This window comes from Catharus ustulatus, chromosome 8 (genome assembly GCF_009819885.2).
Source record: "Catharus ustulatus isolate bCatUst1 chromosome 8, bCatUst1.pri.v2, whole genome shotgun sequence".
In the NCBI taxonomy this organism is placed as follows: Eukaryota; Metazoa; Chordata; class Aves; order Passeriformes; family Turdidae; genus Catharus; species Catharus ustulatus.
This window is the reverse complement of record NC_046228.1, coordinates 21,620,537-21,637,738: the sequence shown is the minus strand read 5'-3', so window position 1 is coordinate 21,637,738 and position 17,202 is coordinate 21,620,537. Positions and strand designations below refer to the sequence as shown.

Genomic DNA, 17,202 nt, shown 5'->3' with positions numbered 1-17,202 from the left:
AGGACAAGAACAAAGAGCAGTGAAACTTCTAATGCCCTCAAACAGAAGAGACACAAGTAAAAAAAACCCAGCAATATATTGTTTTTAAGTAGAAGAACATACCACAGCTAGTCACAGGGGAGAAGGGCTTTGCATTGTGCCATCCTTTTGGTTAGATCCTTAGGGCAGAAACCATTCATTTGTAATGGGATTCTTTGAATTCTGAAGCCTGATGTTTTCAGTTCTGGGCTGGAGGACACTGCTGTATTAGTTATTGTTAACAGCAGCCTCATTCACCTTCAGATGTGGGCTGCTAAACTCTCTTGGGCCACAGGATGCTGACCTAAGGGACTGCATTCCAAGTGGGGTTTTGTGCAAGGCACAGCACAAGAAATCCTTAGCCTCTAAACCTTACCAAAGCAAGAAATAAACATGACTTCAGGTCATTTAGAAGGTGACCTGGAAAAATTAAATGAGACTAGATTAAGAATATGCAACATGGAGTAAAACTGAAGAATAAAACCATGGCTGAGAGACTGGAAACAACATCCAAATGATGCTTTGTCCTTCTTTGTGCAACCTAGCAACCCACCTGACTTTCTTGTGTTCAGTTGGACACAGTTGATTGGTACTGTCCAAATCAACACCCCTTACATAGCAGAAATAGGAAAGATTGTAGAACTTGGGCTGTGTGGTAGTCACAGTTGCAGCCCAAACAGCCATGGAGATGGAGCAGACAATGTGCTTGTGCTACAGGATGAACAGGCTCTGTCTCCCACACAGTGACAGCGTGAGGCTGAAGTGCACCACAGTGGTGAGCCTCCAGGCCACCAGGTCTGTGTCAGAGAACAGACTCAGCACATTTCAGGCCATCTGTGAATAAATCCAAGCTTGTACCTCTCCCCCGGGTCATGCTGAACTAACATCATCCAGTAACGAGTGCAACACACGCTCCATGCAACTGCAGGCTGCACATATTGGTAAAGCATTGCTACAAGCCATGAAAAAGCAGCTAGGATTTATGTTGTTCAAGAAGGGCGAGGGCTTTGGAGTAGTTGTACCAAAAAACCAGTGTCAGCCAGACAACCCAGCTGGTTCTGACTGGCAGCTCCAAAAGAAAATTAAAGTGGCACATGCTGCTCCTGATTTAGAGCAACCTGCATCAACTTGCCAGCCTGTCTTTCAGAAATGTTTCATCCTTCAACTTTTCAGTAAGCTTCTAAGGATGCTTCTAGGAGGAAAAATGGAGCTTACCAATTCAGAGAATACCAGTTTTCACCCCCAACGTGTTATTGCTGGAGGCAAGAGAGATACAGTGATGGAACAATTCTTGAGCCCAGAAGAAGAGCCAGCCTTAACACACAACTAAATTTTTGGTAAGCTTGTCTTCAAGTGCAACCATAGTGATATCAAGAGTGTTTCGTAGCACTTCTAAGAACTGTTTAGTGCTATAATGCTATAGATAGGGATTTTTTGTTTTCTCAGGAAGTACTGAATAATGTCAGTGCTGAATGGAGTTAGAGACTGTCAGAACTGACAGTGAAGCCTGATGGCTGAAGTCCATTGCAGGAGAGGACACCAGCAATATTTGATGTAGGAGCAGTAGCCTGGCCAGGAGCTGGAGAGACTCTCAAATGTAGGCATAGTGCTGCAGTCATAAATAGCACAGAGATCTGGTAGATGCATTTTGGACCAGTTACTGTCTTTGGGTCATGTGAAGTGTGTCTGCTGGTCTACCAGATCAGGTTGGGTTAATGGGTGTGAGGATGCACTTGGCAGCTGAGAGCAGAGGTACCAATGGGCTCCAGAGGGCCTAGTTTTGCAGCTTTGTGCTCACAGCCAAAAGCCACATCTTTGCTGAGCCTAGAGCTGGAAAGGAACTGACTTTGCTTTACTTGCTTGCCAAGAGCCAAGTTCAGGTCCTTAGAGCTCTGCAGTTCTCTTGCTCCAGCTGATGACTTCATGAACACCTAGTGCTGGGAGGAACACAGCTCCCTGTACAGCCTTAAACTCTCTGTTTCCCTGCATAATCAATGACATCATTGCCACCTAAGGGCCCAAACTCTGGTCTTGGCAGGTAAAAGCCTTTTGGGTCACCTTACATTGGGGTTCTTGGTCTCAATTCATATTTATGTAATGATTGCTGGATGGCTGTAATTAAATGACTGTAAAGCACTACCTAAAATGCACCAGTAATAAATTCTTAATAGCTTATGCTGTAACAAGCAGTTACACAAAAAAACTATATTGTAACATGTAGATTGTTAACAGTATCTGGGCTAGTTTAATGCTCAGCTTTAAAGAGTTACAATGCACATTATTAAAAGGGCGTGTAAAATTTGTGACTAGTAAATAAAAAGTCCAGTTCAGAAACAAAATATGCCAAAGCTTCAGTGCTGAAGAAGCCCCAGAAGAGCTTGGGGTAGATAAACTACCTTTTTATCTCTCCAGTCCTTGTGGTGGAGCTACCTATCAGCTATGGTTTCTGTAAAGCATACCCCATGTACATTCCTATGCCTGGCACAGATTCTGTCCATGCCTCTGTCCTGACTCATAACCATGGTTAGGATCCCACTTATATTACAAATATGTGACAAGGTACAGCAAACCCATGTTTTTGCATTTTGTGAGGAAAGGATGGGTCAGGCAAATTTTGCTGCTTATATTTTTCACTTCTCTTATCCACTCAAAGCTGCTGTGTGAGCAAGAACTCTACAGAGTTGGTTTCCCATTGCTAAAAAATAAAATAAACATACATTCAAGACCCAGAAGAGTCAGCAAAATCAGCAGGTGGCCAGGTTTTCCACACTTGGTACAACATTGCTGGACATCAAAGGATGGCTGAGTCTGTCTAGCCGCTGTCAGGAACTGCACACATGGTTGGTAAATACAAATGTACTAACCAGCTGATGACAAGAGAATATTTTATACTACAGTCACAGAAAAAAACCTCCCAGGCCACCCTGCCTTGAAGCCTGCATGCTAATGTACATCCTGAAACAGTCTAGACCATTAGGTTTGAGAACTGCAGCCTGGCCCATAGACTTGCTATGAAAAAATTAGACATTTTTGAGGCTTCAGAGGCCTGGCAATCCATAACATCAGTGGAAACTGTGGCAAATTCTGCATATTTGAGAACCAGGATGGGTTGATTAATTTCTTCCTTGCATTTGAGTAGTGCTTTGTATCAAAAATATAGCTGATTTCCCTGGATGGCAAACAGAGAAAGTTTTACTTGGACAGCAGGTAAGCATCACAATTCCTCTAAAGGACAGAAAATGCTCATTGATGCAATATTGAGAGAAAAAAAAAAAATCAAATGTTTTTGCCTTGTGCTGCTCAAAGCTGTCCAGTACAGAGATTTAGTCTGCTCCTCAACATAGACATTGTGTGATCTGTGGAGAACAAGTCCACCTAATGGATTTTGCCAAGTCCCACCAAGTGGGTGCCTTGCCCTAAATGCATAGCTGGGTTACACTTGTGGGTCTGGAAGCCTCCACTGAATTTGGAAGTGCTGTTCAGATTACATCCTCCAGCTGCTGAAGAGATTTTCTTACAAGCAGTTGGCTACTCAAATACCTTGTGCCTCCCTAGACACAGCCTCTGTCTCAACTTTCAAGTCCAGCCGACCCTACCTCAGTCATTGCTGTGTTTGATTCATACCATCTATATCTTGTAGTGCTCCTAGCAATTGATAAATTATGACTCCAGTGAGACTATTGGGTTAAATGCTAAGGAAGAAAGAATGATGACAGTAATACTTGTCATTTGTGTGGCGATGTAGCAACACAAAACTCTAAAACATATGTTATCTTGGAGCAACCTTTCCAGGGGATAGGCTTTCTGAGAAATGTTTATGGCTTTTGAATACATGATAGGCATGAACTTGACACGACCTGCTTGGCCAAGCCCTGAGCTTCAGCCTAGTCTTTTACCACCACAAATCAGTCTATTCGAAGTATAGCCAGACTGATATCTTCACTGGGATGGCAAGGTTAGAGCACATAGCAGCTTGAGAAAACACAGGATAGAGGCTACTTTTTACCCAGGATTTAAAGAAGTATCTTTACTAACATTGTAAGAAAATGGCTAAGTTCTGCCCATATAGAAAAGCCAACACAGGCCCTGGGATGATTAAAATATTTGACACTTGGTTGAAATGAGCACATTGACATCTTTATAGTATACGCAGATCCTTCCTTTATCTTGGCATTGGAAAATGCGAGTTAAAGCAGAGGTTGTAAAGGCTTTCTACTAAATATCCTAGACACAAGAGTTGCTTTTTCCTCCTGACTTACCACAGCATCATGCTGCAAGATTTTCTGCTGCTTCATCTCATCCTCTCAACTTGATCTCATATCAATGTTATGTCAAATTGTCAAATTACACCAACTTTTCATTTTGTTGTTTAATTAAATATTGTGGAATTGGAGAAATTGGGTAAAAGGTGGCATATGTTTCCAAGGACTGAGACACTGTAAAGGAACCTAAAGTCTCTAAAGGCCCTCTCCCCAGCATGGCACTGAACAGCACCAATTATGTTACAGGTAAAGTTGTAGTCACTGAATTAACTGAACCCAACTAAAGCATCCACAGTGTATGCAGCCTGTAGGGACATTCCCTGCTGGGCAGATGGGAATCTTAAACAGTCATGAAGGAGTTACTTCTCTGGGACCACTCACAGGACCACTTTCCTTTTTTTCCTGGGATAGCTGATATACAAGGAACCAGTGACCTGGCTGCTCTCATCACCCAACTGCAGCAAAGTCACCAACACACATGGGTCCAGGGAGGTGGCTACAGGTGCAGGCAGGGATGGCAGCACAAACAGCCTATGTCATACTCTGGGTCACTCTGCATCATCAGAATGACCTTCTTGCAACAGACCTCTGATTGCAATCCTCCTGCTAGTTGTAATTAAGGAAATTCTACTGCATAGTACAAATACAATTACAGCAAATAAAATTGCAGCACCAGCCAATTCAAAATTAATATAAATATAATGGCAAAGTTTCTCCTATGTGGTTGAATAATTACCCTAATGCAACTCCAGTACAGCAAAGATCAGGAATGTTTCATGTCATCATCGTTCAGATACCAGCATTTTAAAATTGTATTGCTCATTCATACAACACACATCTCAGAAACAGATCCACTACAAAAAGTCAGTATAGAGGAATTGAGCTGAGAATCATTAAAAACATATTTTTAAAATGCACAGCTACCACATTATTGCATATAATAATTTTCCTTTCTCACTAATTTTTTAATCTATCCATGTTCCTTATAAAACATTACACAAAATTTTAATCATAGCATTATTTTCTTTAAATATGTGCATTTCAGTAATGACACTTACATGTATAAATTTAGTGAGATTGATGCCAAAAATTATCTTGTTTTTCTGTCTGTAAATTTTCTATGGAAAGCTATTCTTTTTTCAGGGCATTCATTATTCAACATATTAGTTGAATAGTCCTACTGAGGCTTCTCTGCTTTTGAATCATTTGCAGCCTGTTAGTTGCAGCTATTTCACATTTGAAATTTGACTGTAGTCCTTCCTTTTTGTTGGATGTAGAGTTTACACAAACTGATGCTATTCTCCAGTTCAAAAAATAATATGACCAGAATGAAGATTAATTAAGTTTTGTACACACCATCAGCACTTCATATCTGTGTTTCAACAGGAGTAAATTCCTTATCTATAATACAATATCCATGTGAGCACAAGCTGAAAGTCATCTTAGGATAATTCTGAAGGAGCAGTCCCATCTTACAAAGATTGTTATTCCATAGCTTTAAATATCCATATAGCACACAGTACCTCCTTTTGCCCAGCCTATACAGTTATTTTCTCTTCTAAACAATTCTAACAAAACAGAACAAAACAAAACAGTCTTTGAAGGAGCACTTTTCCTTAGGTGCACTATATGTCAGAGTTATCTGCCCAGGTCTTGTGAGGCTTAGGAAAGCAAGGCTGACAGCAGCCTTCAGTCCTCTGAGGTGGTAGGAAAATCAAAGTATTTAAACAGTGGAGAGGGCAAGAGAAAAGGGTAACAGGCAGTACTCAATAAGAAAAAACCAAAACAGTTTAAAGCAACTTTACAGGGAGTGAGAAGTGCCCTAGAGTGGTCATTAGCCACACTGCAAGGAATTAGGTACATCAAAAAAGGGGAACATTTGCTGCAGATATTATGAGGTGGGAAGGATTGGAGGAGGTTGTTTTTCTTGAAAGTACTTAATGAACTGGCAGATGGCCCTGTGTCAGGGCACAGGAAATCCAAGTCCCATTTCTGCTGCAGACCTCCTGTGTGGAATCAGAGAAGTGTCCAAGATCACCAGCAGGAGTCAGGCAGAGCTGGCACAGGGGACACTGGGGTGGCCAGTGTCAAAGCAGCGATCAAAATCAATGGGAAATGCCTGTTTCAGTAGAGAATTCCTCCATGCCTCCTCTTGCATAAAGCCATCCAAAATGGGCCAGAACATCTGCTTTTGTTTTCACAGTAAAAGCTGACACTGGAGGAGATATGCACATTTGGGAGGGGAGCACATTCCACAGTGGAGCTCTTTGCAAGGCTTTTGAAACAATACAAAACCATTGTGGGAACATCACTTGGGGAAAATTTACTGTATCCAAGAGGCCCCAGCTGCCATGAAGGTGGCAGGAGAAGGTGTTCTGAAATGACAAAGGGCTTCTCTTGGCAAGGCAGATCACCCCACATGCATGGCAGAAGGGTGACTTGTAGGGACCATTCTCTGCCCTGACACTTCCCTCCTTCTTTTCTACGGATATTTCAGGGAATTAATTGCTCCATTTGCGCTTCAGCTAAGCCCTGTATAAATATGAAGGTGCAATGGGCTCTCACAGCAGGCTAGCCTTCAGATCCTCTTGCTCTGTCTTTGTGCATGCAAAATAAAATTACACCAAAATGTGAACTTAGGGCTAGAGAAAATACCAGTAAACCAGGAGAATATTTCACCACAGTTGGTGTTTGAAAAGAAATGGTCAATGAAGATGCTTGAACTTAAATACAACCTATTTGTTAATGATAGATCTGTTCAGCAAAAAGATGCGAGATTTTAGGTTTGTAGTCCTGGACTGTTCTAGCCCAAACCACCCCTCAAATCATTTATGTAGAAGACATGCTTCAAGAAGTGCCAGAGCACTGCCAGACTCACTGACTACAACTTCACCCGTGTCCTAGACAGGTGCTTCTGTTTTAAGCCTCAGGAGTTGACAGACTTCCTACTATCTCTGCAATGCAGATATTTGGCTAGTTTTTAGAACATACAAAAATTAAAGTTTTAATATTTTCTTAGAACAGAACTCTGGGAAAAATGTAGTTTCTATTCCTCTCTTAAAAAATCTTCCCAGCAGTTCAAATCTACTGCTAACACTGTAGAGGAACTCCTATTTCCAAAGAAATGTACCACATGGAAACAGAGTAATTCCAGAGATAAAGTGATGCCTAAAAAAAGTGTTTCTCCCTGTAACTGAAGTACTTGTTTCAAGATTAGAAATGTGATATTTTTTGGAGGGAGCAGAGAGGAGAGGAATGCAAATTAAAACAACTTGCTAAAAAAATTAGTCAATGCTCATGTAAATGATAGCCGGAATCACTGTAAGTAATTCAGTTTTTTTCTAACACGAACATTTGTCATGAGGAAAACCAGTATGGCCAGTAAATACCATTGGAAAGAACCAAACTACTCCTTACAGAGTTTTCCCCATTGAAGTTGACAATTAATAGCTAACCAGTGCATAAGATTTTGCATGACTGCTTCTACTCAGTCCAGATCAGTGTGTTGAGCAAATTAGAAGACAAATCAGAACAAGTATATATAAGGAAACCCTTGTTACCTGGTTAAAGGAAAAACTCAGCATACCATATTAATACTTTGTTTCTACACCCTTTGAGTAGATACATTTACACTGGACATTTTCCATAACATTACCTCTTTCCATGTGAAAGCAGTAGTCTTGTGCTGGCTTATCAAGGGCTGGGCTTTTTCACTGTGCTAATAATTGCATCTAGAATTCCAGACAGTAGTAGGAACTTCCCAATTTCCTATGAAGAAAATAATCTTTAAAAATATAATGAAGTTTTAATCAACTATTCAACAAGGTGAGAGGAAGAAAGGGGGCCATCATAAATACCTCTGGCTGGTGGTGAATGTCTGTTCTCCCCTTTCAGGATGGCCTGGGACTCCTTGTGCAGCCAGGACTTGCGGCGGCCTAGAATAAGAAGTGCCTCAAGCAGGATGCGCGGCAGTGGGAGCAGCGCTGGGACACCATCCCTGGAGGAGCTGCGGCGTCTGCTCTGCACACGCACGCACCCCGCAGGGCATGTGGATGAAGTCTGGCCAAATCTTTATGTGGGAGACCTGTAAGAGACAGGAAGGGCTGAAGGTTATTGCAACTCTTCCCCCAAATCTTCCACTCTTTCTTTAAAAACAGAGAGCTATGCCTTGGTTTGGGGACCTCTCACAACAGGTCTGAAGTGTTGAACAAGATTGAACCTGTGCATATGATGCGGTAGCATAGAGGAAATGCATCCTAACTGACAAAAAGAATATCCCCTCCTCCTGGTTTCTCCTCCTGCATTAGTGCAGGAGTCTCACATTGCAACAACCCACTGGAGCTGTGGCATTGGTACTTCAGGCAGTCATGCCAGAGCTGGGTAAAACAGTATCAATCTCATTTTCTCCTTATTCTGCCAGAGAGCATCAGTCCTCTGAACTGATGAATGCTCAGCAGAGGTGACTTGGTGAGAAAGTCTTTGAAATCAGAAAACCCTTAGCTTGTGCAGAAATATCTCTGCCACCGCCTTTTATCAGTTGAAAACCATCTAAACATACGTTTGGGCAAAAACTGAGGGAAATCTAAGAGTTAGCTTCTTAACAAGTCACTTCTGTCTCAAAGCATTTTGAGACAGAAGTGACACATTGAACTTGATCAACCTGCCAAAAAAATAGCCACTACCACGTCCTGCAGTTGTAACAAACTCACCAGCTGCAGCATGTTCTTCCCTGTGTTGCAATGCAGCAGGCAAATACAATTCCCCATCTTTTTCCAGGTACGTTGCTCGTGACAAGGCACAGCTGAGCCGCATGGGCATCTCCCACGTTGTGAATGCTGCTGCTGGGAGATTCCGCATTAACACTGGGCCCAAGTTCTACAACGACTTGCCTGTGGATTACTACGGTGTAGAAGCAGAGGACAACCCAAACTTTGATCTCAGCATTCACTTCTATCCAGTTGCTCACTACATCAGAGCAGCACTGAATTCCCCAAGAGGTAACTAGACCATCTGTGCATATTGCATATCTTCTGCATAGTAGACAAGCAGAACAAGTTATCAAATATTATTTGACATAAACCAACCCACCTGTGTGTGGGTAAGAATGGAGAAACCCAAACAAAGCAGTATCCTGTCTACCTCCTGAACTCCTAGTGGTAGTTCTCATGTTTCCCTGAAACACTGAACAGGCTTCTATAGGGGTTCTCCCTATGCCTAGTGTTATTCAGCAGCAAAAGACAAAATAGCAAGTATCCTTTATTACCTACAGGGACACACTGACCTGGGAGGAGGCACATTATATGATCTTTTCAAATTAGTAATGGGATTTAAAATAAAGGACAAGGGCAAGTGTTGTATTTGAGTTAGAAGATTCAACAATCTGTGCAAGTCCTACAAAGACAGAACAGGGAAGAACTTGCTAGAAAGCAACTCTGTAGAAGGGAGATGAAGTAACACCATCAGCCGGGAATAATGTCATGCTGTTGCTAGAAAAAGTCTTCCTTGAAAACAGGAAGACAACCTATAAAATCCTCAGACTCACTAAATAGATGCCAGGTACAACACCCGAGGCTTGGGGACAATGGGAGATCATTACTACTAAGAGCAAGCCTTCACAAAAACAAGTCATCACTGTATCACAAAACTGTACGGATACTACTCAAAAGTAAGTGATTTAATAAGAGAACAGTTGTACACTCAGCAAACTATTTTGCTTGCAATCAGGGTCCTAAAGTACTAACTATCCAGCTTAATTGTATGTACTAGTAGATCTGATCCACACCATACTAGCCAGGAAGGGGAGGCACACTAACTGCGAACAGTGTACCTTCATGCTAGGTACCTGTATGTTTCCTGCTCTTTGGAGGGCTTGTTCTGTTCTGTTACAAAATATTTGCCTTTGTGCAACTTAGGGCTGCCTTTGGGGAATTTGGATTTTTACCCATTTTTATTACAGCATATGCTATTCGTAATTGAAGTCATTATTGGCAGTGCTCCAGAGAAAGGTAAGATCCAAAACCTATCCGTGTGTGTGTAAAAGAAAGTTCCACATCAATTGACAAAAGACAGAAAACAGCAGATTAATTGTAGAAGCCACAATAGCAAACAAAATTAGTGCTTTGCAAAATGCATGCCGAAATACTGAGTTATGAATGCAGAACAAGTTACAGCTCAAGGCATGCTTATCCCTACTCCCATGCTTTTAAATACTGCTTTACTGAACTCCATATGGAAGTAGAGTTCTGGGAATGGAGACAAGGTGAAATTTAATCATACGCTGTCCAGCTGTTGCTGACATTCATCATTTTGAGGAAAGTGCAACAGTTTAGAAAATATATAAACAAGATGTTCTGGAAGCATAATTTCCTAAGGTACAGAAATTTAGCAGCTAAATACCCATGACCTGTGCAGGGATGAGACAGGGAGGGGATTGTTACTCACATCATTTAGAAGAAGAAAAAAAGTAGTGTTTATTATAAGCAGTGAAATTGAACAACAACAAAAAAATACACCAGGTGACAAGAGGCCTGTCCATATTAAATACAGGATGTAATGAGGTACTACTGTTAGGTTGAAAAGTCATTTAAGACTGCTGCTTAACTATTACAAGCAAATTCAACATAATTTTTTTTCTTTAATGGAAATATATTATCCTTTTTATCTAAGAGGACAAGTCAAAGTTAAGACTGCATGAGACACAAACATATTTAAAACTAAGAATCAAGTTCTCATTAGAATTAGGTAAGAACTGTTATTTCCATCATGCTTGAAAAAAAATCTGATGCTTTACACCGTAAGTCTGGAAAACAACACAGACAGATTTATTCCAGATTTCTACCTTAGCTGAACAGAATATTATCTTTGGTGATGTAAGGAGTTTGTTTTTAAGGCAGTTTCTTAAAATTCAGGTGCCAGAGTGTGAGCAAAAGGAAGCAGAGGAGTGTGCACTTGAGAGCTGTTCCTGTCACAGTAGCTAATGGCTGCATCACGCCCTGACTTCCTTTATTGTCTTTGTTGCAGAAATTAGAAAATACATGTACTACTATTTCAGCCATGCCACATTAGCATTACTTTATCATCCCTACTTCCTTGACTGCCTTTCCTTCAGCACAGCCCAGCAGTATCTTTGCCCATACAACAGAGCTGTTTGGGAAGGCTCAGACAAGAGTGAGCAGATGCACAATCCTCTTTACAATTAAAAACATGGAGCTGGGAAAATACTGGCCTTCTCCCCCATGATCAGTCTCAAAGGACAGCACCTTGAATATCAGTCCTGACCCTCTGCATGGCCACCTGTACAATTTGCATTTCTTTCTGGAGTGCAGCTAAACCTAAAGTAAATCAGGAGGGTTTTGTAAAGTCTAACAGAAGGAAGAGGCAAAGAGAACTTGATGAAAGCATGCCATGAAAACCATTAAACTAACACTGTGCTGACAGAAAGATTCCCAAGTAGAGAGCTTTGCCTTTTATTGACCTCCAAACATGTTTAAAACAGGCAGATTAAAATCACCCATTAAAATCTTGAAATGGCAGACTCTTTCAAAGTAATTTCCCTTCCTCCACTTCAGTGGAGCAAATGAAAAGCTAGGCTCTCTTTCCTGTCACCTTCGTGTTGGTGGGAGTTATGAAAGCTGCTTAACTTTGGAGAAAAGGTCCTCTTGCTTGACTCCACTGTAGGTGCATTACATACATCAGTCTGACCTCCCACTCTGCAGCAGATGACAGCTCTTACCTGCTCTGACTTGCCACTATTTAAAGCTCTCTGTAGGCTTCTTGCTATTTTCAGCTGTGACAAAACAGATACTGGATTAATCACGAAACAGACAGTGGATTCTGCACCTGGCTAAAACCTAACAGGAGATGAGAAAGTCGTGGAACAAGCCCCTAGGGCCCATTAGCCCAGCTGAGCTCTCTTCTGAGCAGAATACTTCTGCTGGATCCAATGGAGTGAGGGTAGCTGGGACAGTGACTGTGGGTGACAGATCTGGAGCCTCGTTTTAAGCCAAATTGAATCCATCCTGCAAGAAAGCAAGGGCTAGTTTAGGACATTTTGCTCATTTAATGATGATTAGCAAAAGGACAATAAGTTATTATGTGTTTTAATGACTGATCTTGTTCAACAACATTGAATTTCTCAATTTGAATTTGGCCAACAAAGTTGAATGTGCAAACTTCATCCCTAGTGCAAACCCTTTGATGTTAGTAGTTACAGCAGGCATGAGCTGGATAGAATATCCATAATCCGCTGTTAAAAACCAAGTGTTATTGTTCTGCAGAAATCCCAGACAGATGACAGTTATTGTCAGCCTCTGAAAAAAGTAGCTCGAGATGTGTGGTGCAAAATTTCAAATAAGGATTGCAAGATTTAATAATGCCAGAAGCTAAGTGCCCCTACTTCTCCTCAGTTAATCCCATTATTCCTAAGGGATCCTATTTCATGCTCAGAGGGAAGGTTGCAACATGGTCCTCTAATGTGGGACCAGTCCAGCTTCTCCTTCCACTGTATGTTAAACCAAATGGGGGTGAGGAAGGCAGAGCTGGAAGATGGCAGCTCATGGCACAGATTCTGTGGTACAGGAGATGGGGTTATACCCTCCTTGCCTACCACATGACAGGGGAACACACAAGTGCCTCTGTGAGCGCTGCTCTTCATGGCTGTGCTCCAGCAGCCACCCAGGAATGCGAGCCTGAGTGCTGGGACATCTCAGCTGTGTCCCGCGAGGGGCTGGTGGAATGGCTGGAATCACCCACCGCAGGCAGCCCACGGAGCAGACGTGCTCCAGGCACTGGTCATGTGCAGGATGGCACCAGAGTGTCACTTGACCCATTTGCAGCCACTGCTAAGAGACGAGGGTCTGACCCTGTAAACAGAACCAAACAGCAACACAGCTTTTGTTTCCTTAGTCAAGTTTAACATTCAATTTGTTTGCTAAAAATAATCGCACAGTAAATTCAAATCTGCTTTCATTAGAGCAATTTTACATTAATTAAATCATTTCACATGACTGATTTATCTGCAACAAACAAGTCATTTTATTGTCAGTGTACCAGCATTTATCATAGCCTTTGTTTCACTATGCACAGAGGTTAACCATGTTGGAATAGATATTTCACTTGTAAAAGAGATAATATACCTACATCCTCATGGGAACAAGTGATCAGAGAACCATGCAGATTACGAACAAGGTCAATACTTGGGGCTTGTCCAGGTTTTTGCTGAGACACCTTCTAAAGCTCTTTGCTGATACAGGAGGACTCTTCTGAAGTGCAGATAAGCCAGAGAAACAGGGAAGAAATTCAGTGTATTCTTTCTGGACAGAGTCTTCTCTCAGACACAGATGCAAAACAATAGAGAGCCAGCCTGTACAAGCAGGAGCCTGGCATTTGTTCTGCTTTCTGTGCCTCTAACAAAAACACAACAGGCAATATTTAACAGCAGCATTTAAACCTGTGCTCAGCTTGGTCTTCAGTTCAAGACTGCTGGTGGGGCAGAGCATTTTCAAAGGCAGAACTCTTCATACAGGTGAGGTGGGAGGGAGGGGGAGGAAAAGGATCAAACAATTTTGCAAAAAACTAGATTCCGAACATCAAGTCTCCAACCCAGTTTATGCACAAATTTAGATGTAATTTCAAAATGTATAGTGATGCAAAATCTAATCTAACTTCAAGGCTATTTCTTTCTAGTTTTTTCTCCCCTATGATGCAGTTCAAACCATAAATTCTTCTTTAGTTGTAGATTGCTGGTAGCTCAGAAGTTTTCAGACAAATTAAAAAAAAAAATGAACAAAAAAGAGTGGTTCTGATTCCAAGAAAAATTTTCAGAACATTTTGTTCCTTGGCTTCTGTTATTTGGGGTGCACATTTGGGTGAATGTCTGGATTTCCCATTCCTGTCACCACATTGCAGTTAGAACTCCTGCAAACTACTGAAGCAAAGATTTTTCAAAAATCTTTTGGCCTAGCCCTATTTGCAGTACTTTTCAAAGTGAAATTGTGCTCCTGATTCCTTTATGCTCCTCTGAAAATCTCAGACCAGGGTTATTTGGATCCCAAGTACCTCCTCTGGGGAAGATGATACAACGTACATATCCTACAAGGTTGGTGAGAAGGCTAATAGAAGTACAGCACATTGAAAAAGAAGTCTGATGGAAATTCAAATTAGCATTATCTTTTAGCAAGGGTTCAGAACATTTCTCCATATGCCCATAAAAAGCAGGACTTCACTTCCAAGAATTTTCATGAAGTTAGTGGAATTGACAGATAGATGCAATTTAACTTTAATAAGGACGTCAATATCTCAGTAAATTCTATGAAATTGTATCTGAATGAGAAAATAGAAATTCTGCAAAACTGGCCTTACATTGGAAAACCTCTTCCTTCCCCCAAGGGTTTTGATGCCTGGTCCAAGTCTGCTGTCACCAGAGCTGTTTCTGCCACTTCCTCAGAGACTATATTTGTCCCTTTATTTCTACTGAAGACATGTCTATCTTTAGGGCTATGCTCGGATTTCTCATGCCAGGATAATGAGAGGTGGCTGTGTCACATACATTGTGGAATTCAACACTTCTCTCAACCTGCTGGCCAGAGCAGGTTTTCACAACACATGCTCACCCTCTCTGAGCATGTGGCTATGCCATCATCATTAGAACTAGAATGGTTGCTAAATAAATACTCTGTCATAAACAAAATGGGAATTAAGATTAAAAGCTGTACACAAAGAACCCAGAATTAACACCTGGGGGGATAGGGACAATCAGTCTGAGGTTTTTGTCTGGATCTAGGCTCATCATCCAACAGGGATATTTTTGTCTTGCTCCCTAGTAATAGAGAGATTAAGATGCTATAAGCACAAACAAAACAAGGAACTCACCCTGAAAAGCTGTCTGTTCTTTCTACCCCCTTACATTTTGCAGAGAAGCAGCATCTGAGATAGTCTATTCCATCTCCAAAGGAAAAAAGCAACATGGCATTGTTGTTACTGATTTTTCATCTTTTCTGGATATAAATTTTACTGCACTAAATTGCATTTTGTCCAGCTATGCAATGAATGAAAAAGAGACCACATATGTGACAGTCTAAAAAAAATCTGAAAAAAGGTAAAAAGTACTTGGTTTCAAACTTGTGAAGATTTCCAGTGAAGAACTGTGCAGAAATTTCTATGTTAAAAGGACATTTTCTTCAGCTGCCTTAATCGGAGGCTGTCCCTTACATGGTCAGAAGTTCATATCTGCCTCTAATCACTTGTTGCTCTAATAATGCTGAGTTGCTGGGCCACAGTCTCTGTGAGAAAAATAGATCTGACTGCAGCAAAGGACAAGAGAGCTTGAAAATGTTCAGGAATGGTTATAACTGAATAGAACAGTTAAACAACAATTGAGTTTCACACTCAAAATTTGCTCATGGATCTTACCATTTTTGTGAAACTTTAAGCATTTTATAGGATGCAAATTTTCAGGTTTCGGAATGAGCTCTTTGTTTACATCTAGAGGGAAAGGACCACAAACCTGAATTCTTCCACCTGAGAGCAAAATTTTCCTTTAATTAAAAAACTTCCTTTAATTTCAAATAAGACCATTTGAAAAAATACTCATCTCCTTCCAATGGGTCAAAGTCACACAGTAGAAACCTAGGAGGCAGTTGCAGCACAGAATTTAGCTTCTTAAGCTGCTTCCATTCACGATCACAGCAGGAAAACCAAAAGCAGAACACAGGGAAGGAGGGAGTTTTCCTGCTGAATCCCTGGAAGGTGTTCCCTGAGGCTCACTTACTGCAACAGGGGAAGGATTCATTATGTTACTCTTAATGAACTCCTAACGAAGATGCACACCTTGCACTGAAATCTCTGGAAAACTAAAAACATTTCATAAATTGTCTTCCTACTGGTTACTTAATAAACCAGGGGAAAGTAGAGGCATTAGAGAAGGACAGTGATTAGTATGGGGTAGGCTATAGAGATAAAAATGTCTAAGTGAGCTAGTGCAAATGCCATATACAAACAGCTGTTCTTAATGATAACGCCCATTTTCTTAACACACTTCCAAAAAAGCCTGGGCAGCAGTCAGCACCCTCAGAAAGCGCTACTGCCCTAAGCAAAGAAGAAAAAAGAGTTTGTGGAAAGCCAGGAGTGTTGCTGTGACAGCAGTGAGCAGTCCTGAGCATTGCACTTCTGAAATCCCAAGTTTCCAAGCCCTCTGGTAGTAAGTAACCTGCCAAGGCTGCTTCCCACAGCATGGCCTTCAAGCGTGACCTCTTGAAACTTTGCCAGCAAGTACATCACTCCCAAAACCACACATGAGCAAGCAGGGACACAATGGATGGCAGGCTGGGCAGGAGGGATAAGGGTGTGCTGTCAGGCTGACAGCTAAGCTCAAACAAGCAACCTTGGATCCTGGAACACAATTACGAATTTTCTGTTCCTAGCCAGTAAAAACCCCATGTTCCCCAACTGGGGGAACTGCACCAGGGCTGCTCTGCAGGGCTCTACACATCTACTTGCCCATCGCCAGTACCAGTTTCCATCTCTGCTCCAACACAATAACCCCCACCATGAGGCCTGCTGGCATAATTGCAAATCTCTCTCCTTTTTCCAGGCAAAGTACTGGTTCACTGTGCAATGGGAATCAGTCGATCTGCAACTCTAGTCCTCGCTTTCTTAATGATCTGTGAAGGTTTGTCCCTCACCGCCGCCATTCAGACTGTGCGCTCCCACAGAGGGATCTGCCCCAACTCCGGCTTCCTCCAGCAGCTTCGGGAGTTGGACCTCCAGTTAGGAAGGGGCACAGGCAGAGGAGCAGAGGCCTGCTAGTGCCAAGAAGCTTTGTCTCCTGGCACCAGCCCAAGAGATGCTGTCCTCACTGAAGAGTGCAAGGATGCTGTCAGGACTGCTTTGTAGCTGCACGGAGAAACTCTGGGGAAAGGCTGAG

General features: G+C 41.8%; 1 protein-coding gene and 1 long non-coding RNA gene across 2 annotated transcripts in view; one reads left to right on the top strand and one right to left on the bottom strand.

Annotated features, from left to right (window-relative positions):
* The window catches only part of LOC116999837, a 16,783-nt gene extending 8,573 nt beyond the window's left edge, over nucleotides 1–8,210 (bottom strand). Inside the window, exons 1-2 of the long non-coding RNA XR_004418628.1 lie at nucleotides 8,138–8,210; nucleotides 7,936–8,048 (exon numbers count right to left, since the gene is read on the bottom strand). This is a non-coding gene — a long non-coding RNA (uncharacterized LOC116999837). The remainder of the gene's footprint in view (nucleotides 1–7,935; nucleotides 8,049–8,137) is intronic.
* On the top strand, nucleotides 8,150–17,202 carry LOC116999835 (dual specificity protein phosphatase 13-like). The gene is made up of 3 exons (XM_033066852.1): nucleotides 8,150–8,366; nucleotides 9,057–9,277; nucleotides 16,870–17,202. The coding sequence occupies exons 1-3, from the start codon at nucleotides 8,176–8,178 to the stop codon at nucleotides 17,082–17,084; spliced, it is 627 nt and encodes a 208-aa protein (XP_032922743.1). The 5' UTR covers nucleotides 8,150–8,175; the 3' UTR covers nucleotides 17,085–17,202.